The sequence below is a fragment of the Quercus suber genome, unplaced genomic scaffold, assembly GCF_002906115.3.
Source record: "Quercus suber isolate HL8 unplaced genomic scaffold, Cork oak 2.0 scaffold_561, whole genome shotgun sequence".
NCBI lineage: Eukaryota > Viridiplantae > Streptophyta > Magnoliopsida > Fagales > Fagaceae > Quercus > Quercus suber.
This window is the reverse complement of record NW_027070006.1, coordinates 227,331-237,216: the sequence shown is the minus strand read 5'-3', so window position 1 is coordinate 237,216 and position 9,886 is coordinate 227,331. Positions and strand designations below refer to the sequence as shown.

The 9,886-nt window shown below is 32.6% G+C and overlaps 1 protein-coding gene across 1 annotated transcript; it reads right to left on the bottom strand.

Moving 5' to 3' along the window:
* Window positions 1-3,735: 3,735 nt before the first annotated feature.
* On the bottom strand, window positions 3,736-9,143 carry LOC111992718 (probable glycosyltransferase At5g03795). Its single transcript, XM_065764434.1, has 5 exons — window positions 9,099-9,143; window positions 8,573-8,859; window positions 6,741-6,973; window positions 4,853-5,010; window positions 3,736-4,087 (listed from the first exon to the last, which is right to left on the bottom strand). The coding sequence occupies exons 1-5, from the start codon at window positions 9,141-9,143 to the stop codon at window positions 3,986-3,988; spliced, it is 825 nt and encodes a 274-aa protein (XP_065620506.1). The 3' UTR covers window positions 3,736-3,985.
* Window positions 9,144-9,886: the final 743 nt, after the last annotated feature.

The following is a 9,886-nucleotide window of genomic DNA, read 5'->3' as shown; positions in this document are numbered from 1 at the left end:
AAACACACACAAGGAAAAAGAAAATTGATAATAATTTAAAAGACAATATTATCTTAGTTTTGGTAGGCAATATTTTGTGTTTATTTTTGCACTTACACATAAATATGAGAGTTTGCAAGTTTTTTCTAAAATATACTTATTACATGTATTTTTCTAATGAAGCCAAGAGAACCCAAGGGTAAAGATCAATTGAGAAGTGACTTTTGAAGAATTTAGTGAGTCAAATATGTGTGGAAATATAAAAGGAAAGAGAGAAATTCATTTGAGCCAAAGATGGAAAAAATCTTGATATGGAAATATTTTGACCAGTTTTGGTATTTTGGTCATATCTTTTTACTACAATATCGGATTGACTTGATTCTTACAGCCGTGGAAAGAAGACTTAAAGATCTAAAACTTTGTAGTTTACCAAAACTTTAGAATCTGTCGTAGAAAGCCCAAAACTGACCTGGAAGTTACCCACTATTGAAAAACGAGAATTGATATTATAGCGGTATTGGGCCAGGAGGTCCATTACACATTTTTTATAATGGACCTAAGGCCCAAGTCGAGGACTAAAAGTGTCCGAGAAGGGGGTAAACATTGTCAAAAGGGACCATATTAACGAACAAAAAAGTGAATTTAGATCATAAACGACTTAAAGGGTTATGCCGAGAATAAGTACCACCTCGGCTAACCGAGGCCGTGGTCCGTAGAGATGGTTTGTTATCCAAAGAAACGTCATAGAAATACTTAATTGCTACAGATAAGTAATATGGAAGCTTAAGGCATGGAAGGATCCTAAAATATCCAAGGAAAAAGATGCTACCTCTGCATTAAATGCACTGCAGCTAACTCCCTGGCTGCATTAATGTGGAGGTGATACCTGAACAGTGGATTTCAGCCTTACAATTACTACATGAAGACTTATGGGAGGTGCTGATGGGACAAGTATCAAGATCAACCATCTGGCATGCACGTGGAAGATAGGGACGAAAAGGAGAAGGAGTATAAAATGAAATGGAGGTAGCGAGAAAAAAGGGATCGGAAAAGTAAGGGAAAAACACTATACCCATCTAGAATCAAACTTGTAACTCTATTTAAGATCATTATATAAGAACCAGTCTCCTCGAATATTGCCGAGGACGTTTATTACTCATTCTATAATCGTCCATCTTCAATCTTTCGCCATCAATCTACTCAATTTTTTGTTTGATTAACTAAAGCTCAATTTTCTAACCCATTTCTCTACCAATTCATTGTTTTGGGTTTTTTAGGCCGAAGTCCGTTCATATCTCTAGACTAGGAACCCAAACTAGTCTTTACAGATATTTTATATTTTCCTTTTTAGGAAGCATGTGTTTTAGGGTTTTAAATGTTATAAATATTAAAGGAATACAAGGGCAGCCACGTTTTTGGATGCTGGGAAACCTTACTTTTCATCAATTTTGAAGACTTTTTATTTTCTATGAAAGATTAAGAACCTAAGCTAGGGTTAGGGGTGAATCCCCAATGTTATAAGTTGTCCACTATTCAATCCAAGCATGTTTTTCATGTTTTGATTATTGAAATCAATTTTTCTCTTTTTATAATTGTTTTATTAGATTGATATTTGGTTTCTAATTCTTTCATAAGTATATTCTTGAATCTTCTTATTGTTAGAATAGGGTTTTATAATCTCTCTAGTAAAACATGGTAATCTTGTTAGATATTACTTTTTTCATAGTATTGCCTCTAGGGTATGCGATGTTCTTGAGTTTTTCTAGCAAAGTTATTATTTTCTAGACTAAATTGTTGGAAAAATTGATGAATATAATCAACCAAAGAAAGTTTTATTAATAAAGCTTATTTCTAAATCTTCCAATCATATAGTTTATGTGTTTACTTACCCGATTGTGTACTAAATTGGATTGATAGTGGATGCTTAACTATATTGGTAGACAAACCCTAACACCCTAGTGATTTTAATTATTGAATTTTACCAAACTTTATTTTTCCTAAGTTTTAATCATATTTTTCTACATATTATTGGTGCTTTTGACATGTTCTTGTTTTCATTTTCTCAGTGGAACGACAACCTTAACTACACTGCAATTTCCGTTACAAAATTGGACAACATCAAAAATCATTAGATATTTTTAGCAATTTCTCTTTAGCTGGGTACCATTATAATTTTTTCTTAAATTATTTGATTATTGAGTAAATGGTATTTGAAAAAAAAAAAATTGTTTTAGGTAATATCTAAGGATTTTAGAGGAAGTGTTAAGGAAAAGTTCTTTTGTGGTGAGCTAGTTGAGGTAAGTAACCTTATCCTAATTAGTTTTATTTTGCTTATACTACTGTATTTTAACTACTGAATATTGTTTATAATTGTTACATTTTTATTTCAATTGTACTACTGATTTAAAGTAAAGAATAAAGAATTATCATAAATATATTCGATTACTTAATAAATGATTTTATACATATGTATTTGAATGAAATATTTTTTATTTTGAACTCTGATTTATATATATGATTTTTGACAATATGACTATGTTTTGACTCTAATACCTAGCTAATAGGGGTTATTCATTGGTATTGAAACTAATTCTATTTAGGGGCATCATGAGTCTATCGTATTTCTGGACTCAACTAATGGGGGATATACATTAGCGCGGAACTAGTTTCTTCTAAATCTAATGCCTAGTCACGAGGATATAGCGTGACCTTAATCATAAATATATCAAATTGTTAAAAATGTGAATATGTTTGAATTTTTGAATTATTTTAAGTCTATGAAACTTCTTTAGTTTATTTTTTGAAAACCCATAATATATTATAACTTTGATATATGTGAAGTATTTTGATCTCATAAATTTATATTATTTTGTCAATCTATATACTTGTTTCAACTAGTTTGGTATTTGGTTACTTATTGAATTTTCAACTCACCCTCCTTTTCCCCTCGAGTTTGAGATTATAAAGAATAGCAAGTTTTGAGACTTTTGTTGAGAGTGTATGCTTGAATGGAGATTAGGAATTTTTGAAATAAGATGATCTTGTAATAATTAGTATATCTTTTGTTTAACGGTCATGAAGTTTGTATTATTGTTTCTATTGTACTTTGGAGATTTTTTTGACAACTATATTATTTAGAATGATTGTGAATTTATTGATGGAATTTTCTTTGAGGATAATTTTTAGTTGCTAAGAAGGCCTTGCACATTTATAAGATGAAAACTTTATAAGAGTGCAACCGTTGTCACGTATCTATCTATATTGTTGGGTTTGGGGAGTGACACAAACGAAGTATAAATTCACCAAGAAATGAAAGCATTTCTATGAAGCACGAAAGCAACATTGTCACAAAATTTCGATGAAAAACAAGATGAAAGAACAAGACACCAAAGAGCAGAGTCAAGTGAGGCTAATGGAGCCAGCGAGGGGCAACAGAGTAGCAGCCATTTACGCTCTCTTATCTCACCTCCCTCTTGTGGGTCTGAAAGTGGAGTAGCAGCTGTTCACAACAAAATCTTGCCATATGGATTTGGTTGTGGTTGTCTTAGGCCATATCAGAGGCATGCTTCAACAGTTACTGGTAGAGATTTCTTGGCCATAAGCCATAGATGCTGGTTTGGTTGTGATTTGAGTGTATGTATAATTCTGGTGAAATGCATGTGGTGGTGATGGAGATTCCAACTGTCATTGAGGGCCTAAGGATGTGGAAGTGCTTGGATTAATGGTTAGAGGTTTTGAAATTGAGCACAAAAATCATGTCACAACATGATTTCAAAATTGCATTAGATCCCCAAATGATTTGAAATGTATTCTACTTTTACAAATTATCTTTAAAAAAAGAAAATTTTTACAAAACCTCCAGGGAACACCTAAACAAAAACACTTGTAAGTTTACTTCCCCATCAAGAGTCAATCAGGGCAGATAAAGAATGTATATGATGATTTACAGGATTTTTTGATAACTAGCCAGTAAATGTACGTATAATCTATTGAAATTTTGGATAAATTAGTATTTGATAACATGGTGGCGCAACCAAAGCTCGTACATGACCATATGGAATGCATCATATCTGATGGGGGGAGAGTTCCATTGGAAATGCTTCTGAACCTGATAGAAGACAATGCAAAAAGGAAATTCTTAACAATCATAGTTAACACTGTTTTTGGATAATGAACAATAAAACAGCACTTAATACAGCAGTGAGTTATTCAGTATAACTTCTTCCCCCCTGTGGAAGTTGAGGCCCTCTGGACAAAACAGACACAGATACATATATACACAAGCAATGCATATATTAGAATTAGCATTGATGGTGGTATAATAGCTAAATTGCTATTACACCCAAAACGCTAAAAGGTAGGCCACATTGATGGTGGTATAGTTAAAATTTGGCAATGAGATAGCAGCTCACTGTAGCTACAAGTTATAAAAAAAATAATAATAAATAACAATATTTTATTTTATTTCTTTCTCAACTCAGACAAGTCAGGCCAAGAAACTGCACGGACAAGAAAGTAAAAAAGGTAGGCCACATTGATAAAGTAAGAAAGAGAGAAAGAAAGAATAAAAAATAATAAATAAATAAAGAATATTTAAATGAAGTGATAAAAAAAATAGAACCATTGATATTGGGTGAATTGTAAAGTGAGGTGTTAAAATAGATAAAATAGTTTTTGAGTTGCTAAAACCTAAAAAATTTAGCTCCACCTATGCTAATGCCAAAAAAAAAAAAAAAAAAAAAAAAAAAAAAAAAAAAAAAAAAAAAAAACATATAAAGGGTAGGAGCAAATCAATTATATGAAAATGAGAAGTGATATAAATCAAATATACTACTTTAGAATTTTCAAGTTGAGATAGAAAGTCATATTCTACCTTAACTAAGTTCTTATGAAGAGCAACAAACTCAGCATCAGCTAAGTCCTTGAGAATTTGCTTTAGCCGGTACACATCATGCTCCTTAAGCACAACAGCAAATTTATGCCAATCAAGAATATCATTGAATGGCAGGTCGTAATAATTTGACAATATCACTGCAAGAGATCCAGTACATAAGGAACTTAGGGCTTTAGAAATTAATTAAAAAAAAATGATAACCAACAGGTAATCCCAAAAGCTTGAACTAATAGGAAAATGTAAATTTAATAACTTCAGCCATTATTCTAACACTCTTCCTCTTGTGATTAGGACCATCTACTTTGATAGTATGATAAACTATTTCTAGTTCCAAAAGTTTAAGCTAATATAGGAACAAGTGAATTTAAGCACTTAACCATTATTATAATAGTAATAATAATTAAAAAAAAAATTAAGTTCACAAGAAAAAACCCAAATATTAAACTGAGACTAACATCTACCATTAATTCCTTGATGTTATTAATAAGGTCAAGTTCTACGCCACAGGCTTTTCACCTAAATAACTTTGCAATTAAACTTCCACACTAATGTATGAGCCAAAATAGCATAAGTTGTTTAAGATTTAAGAGTACTACCTAATCAGGTCAGAAGTCTAAGTCATGAATTTTAGTCACAAGTATTTATACTTCTTTGTGGGGAGAGTGGGTGTTAATATATGGAATCTCTCTTTTATTCATTTTCTTCTCATCTGGTTAAGTAATAAAATGCAGCACAAAGGGACACAACCCAAGTACACAGGAAGTACACCAAGGGATTCATCTCATTTGAATGCTATCTGCTTCATGCCAAAAAGCTAACCTTAGTGCTTCACTGTACATTTCCATAACAAAGGCATTCTCACGTCTTGATGTTATTCGAAAGATAATTTCCTATGCATTCCATGGAACATACTCAATAGTAGCAGGTCTGTTTCCTAGTTACAGTATTACGGGAGCTATCATGATCCAAAAGCAGAAATCATGACTGCTAGACACCTGGGTTATTTTCAGGTTTGCAGTTTTCTCCTCTAGCTCAACCATATTCTCCAAGTGTTTGATGGTGATTACCAGGTAGGTTTCAAAAGTTGTTTAAGAGAATTGAATTATATTTTGAGACAGCTCCAATTAAAGCATTGCAACCAAGATCTCAGTCAAAGGTAAATCATCACATATCCAACATTACATAGGCAAAATGTCAAAGTGATCTTGTTGTGTTTAGGTATTATGTAGTCAAGCAAAGATATTTTGATTTTAATTTGGTTGTATTTAATTTTCCAGTCAATTATATTTATTATTGGTCAATTGTATTTTATTTTAGGTCCTAGTACGTAATTAGGTTTATTAGTATTTTTATTTAAGAGTCAAGATCATTTTTGAAATTCAATAGTTGGGACTTTCCCAAGTCATTTAGAATTAGGGTTTTCTACGTCAGTAGAATTAGGGTTTAGTAGTCTATATAAACAAGGTATTGTACTTCAATGAAAGGGGTAGTGACTTGATGAATAAAATTCATGTTGAAATTGTCCCAAAGGTCTAGTGCCAACTTCAGCTAACCTAGGTGTTGACTCCTGGAGGCTTTCTCTTGCTTGGTGCTAACTCTAAGCAGGCCTAGCTGCTAATTCCTAGGTTCTCTATTTTATTTTTCCTATTCTTCAATTTGATTGTGCACGTTCTGGTCTGCCTTGCATCAATAATGAATAATCATATTTTGGAACAGGCCATGGGCCTTTGATTAATCTCTACTTACTCAATTATTCAGGTATATGGTTCCACAATCCACATTTACCATGCATGTAACAAGAGAAAATGGAACAAAATTTATCCAATACCTTAATCATATGAACAGACTAGAAGCACTGAGATCTTACCAGGAACACATCCATAATGGATTGAGTCAGCTATGCGAGCACTGTTGACCTGGGAACCACCAGGGCATATGCAGAACTTAGTACTATAAAATCTCTTTTGATATACAAGCGGTCCGATAGCCCTGTTAATTCTGTTATTCGAAATGTCAAGTTCCGTGTCATTCTCCCAAACTCGTGCTAGTATTACTCTAATTTTTGAGTTCCGATGTCCAGCCCAAAATCCAAGTTTTGTCCTGCAAAGCATCTTTGTTATTTTTATAAGCAATGAATTACCTTTCTGCGTTCTTTAGGTGGATAATATAAAGAAATCATAATCACCCACCCATGTAAGGCAGTCTTAACCTATAACAAGTTGACAACTCTCCACAAGCAATAAGACGACACCATGAGACATTCTTATGAAATGAAAACAACATTCCATTCAAGATGAGGAGAGAGAGTCTTATAAAAATTCATATTTAAAAAAATAAATAAAAATTTTTATGAAAACAAAAGGTCTCTGCAAAATTTGATAGGTTCATGGGATTGTGAAATATTACCACTCTTGCATTTCATTTTTCCCATAAAAGCTTGACAACATTATTGAACATGTTTGGGTTGATAAGTTGACAAAAGCTAAATCAAGTGAACCAAGCTCCTAGATTATGCTTCACAGATTGGATAGACAGCTTTTCCAATCTCAATTTCATTTTATGATGTGATACATCTCAACTCTTAGCTGCTAGGGAAAACAGAGAAGATGACTTGTGCTACGTCTAACTAGACATTTAACATATACAATTTATCAAGTCCTCCCATAAAAAGAGACACCTTATAAAAAAATTTAATTAGATGACTTTCCTTTCTTAGTTTTTCTTTCCACTGCAAAGGTAATAACAACCCCAAAGGTCCAAACCCCACAGGTTCCCACCCTTATTGAGTTAAACCGATGGCCTGACCTCCATCTTAAGAAAGGGAAGCAATACACTAAACAACAACTACTCAAGCTGAGGTCTGAACTGAAATAGGTTTAAGTTCCACATATTTCCAAACATCTCTACAAATCAATCCACTTTCAGGGAAAGAATTCTATACATATAAAAAAAGTTGCAGAAGAAAGCGGCATAACTAATTTCAACTATGGTAGACTTTCAGACAAGTTCCGTGGTTGAACTTCCAAATGAGCCATGCCATTCATCATCAACAGTAAGCGTTTATTGCGTGCATCTAACTGTTCTTTGCAGTTTTATCCAAACCTTATTCGAAAGGTGAATATAAAAATCTTCCCCTCTCAATTGATTTTAGCACATCATGACACCACAACATAAAGCAGTAACCACATTGCATTCAAGATAACAATCAGATTGTGGTTCAAATACCAGGAAATTGTTTATAACAGGAGGGGGAGGTGTGCCTTCTTTTCTGATATGGACTATTTCCTTTTGAGATAAAGTAAAGTAAATCAAATTGAGTTGGAAAAATTTTAGCTCCAAACTGGTTTGGAGCTATATCCTCCAACAGAGTCCAACCCACTACGTGATAATTTATAAGATTATCCATGTGTATTATTTAAACAAGTCACACGACTCATTAAAAAAGTCAAGTGACTAAAACTGTACACAGATGATATCTTCAATAGCAACATAGTTGGTTGGAGGAAGATAGCTCCAAACCAGTTTAGAACAAAACTTTCCAATTGATTTTTTGAAGGAGTAGCTGTGGAAAAAAGCAACAAATAATCAAAGCAGGAAAATACCCCACAAAACTGTCCATCTGTCATCTACTTGTAAGCTAAGTCAAGATGTGAAAGAATGTTAATCAGGGAATCAAAAATTCACATCCCACAATTTTACCTATTTTCAAGGTCATTTCCTCCAGCTGGGAGAGCAAATGGCTGCAATACTTGAGGCAGAGCAACATCTTTATGTGGAATGAATCCAACATCATAGCTTGGGGAGCACACAACTCGAATTGAATTCTTTACAAGAAGTGGAAATCCTTCTGTTGCCCTAACACCAACATCATGACAAGTGACAAAAAAATGATCCGCACCCAAGGTTCTATTCCAGTAAGGATACTTGGAAATTAAGCTTTCCACATAATTCTGGACAATTATGGTCATATTCTCATAAGAAGTACCCTGCATATGATCAAGCAATCATCACATACCAGCACAGAATATATCAAATTATAGATAGGAAGGAAATGTCAGTCAGACCTAACCCAATGCATTCAGATGTGTGTGTGTGTGTGTGTGTGTGTGTGTGTGTGTGTTGTATTAGTTGTATGTGTCTTGAATATGACCAACATCTGACAAATTCAGAAATAGTTCTGAGTATGTAAAAGACGCACTTGCTGTCATAGTCAGCACGGTAGAACCTTCTGTAACATGTAACCATCCGCATTTGAAATCATTATAGCCATTTCTTCTTCACAGAACCCATAACAATTATTTTCTTGGGAAATTTTTTTTTATAAATTTTTTTTTAATATATAAGCAATAAGAATTTTATACTTTTAATGAAAATGAAAAGTACTCTACAGTCACAATGGTGAACACAAAGTAGCTTAAGAAATTACAAGAATATCAAATAGAAAATCTAAGGGAGTTTTGAAACTCAAAAAATGGAAGAACCATGTGTAAACCCTATAGTTTAGGGGTATAAAATATAAAACCCTTTTAATAGTAAAAAATTAAACCCTGAAATTTAAAGTAACAAATTAAATCCTATAGTTTCAAAATAATAAATTAAACCCTGAGATTTTAAAAAGTAACAAATTAAACCCTAAAATTATATCAAACACCAAACAAAGTCCACTTAAATGGGGTGAGGTTTAATTTGTTACTCCTTTGAAATCTCAAGGTATAATTTGTTAAATTTTGAAACTTTTATGGTTTAATTTATTACTTGTGAAACTAAATGGTTTAATTTTTTACACCCTCCAAATTATAGGGTTTAAAATGTAATTTTTCTCTTCTTTTTTATTTATTTTTTTGTTTTTTATGAACGTGAACCTACAAAATTATAACTGACACAAGCAAAACAACCAGCAACTGCAATACGTTCCATATTATAAAATAACAAACTTATTCATCTTTTATCTCAACAAAAATGATATGGCAGTTAGTGAGAGTCTATCGCCTTCATTGGAAAAAATAATAAATA

Coding starts and splice junctions, on each gene's coding strand:
- LOC111992718 (XM_065764434.1), bottom strand. CDS start 9,143: ATGGCTATAATGATTTCAAATGCGGATGGTTACATGTTACAGAAG. Junction 5,011..6,740: donor CCATTATGGATGTGTTCCTG/GTAAGATCTCAG, acceptor GATCTCTTGCAG/TGATATTGTCAAATTATTAC. Junction 4,088..4,852: donor TTCATAAGAACTTAGTTAAG/GTAGAATATGAC, acceptor GTCTTCTATCAG/GTTCAGAAGCATTTCCAATG.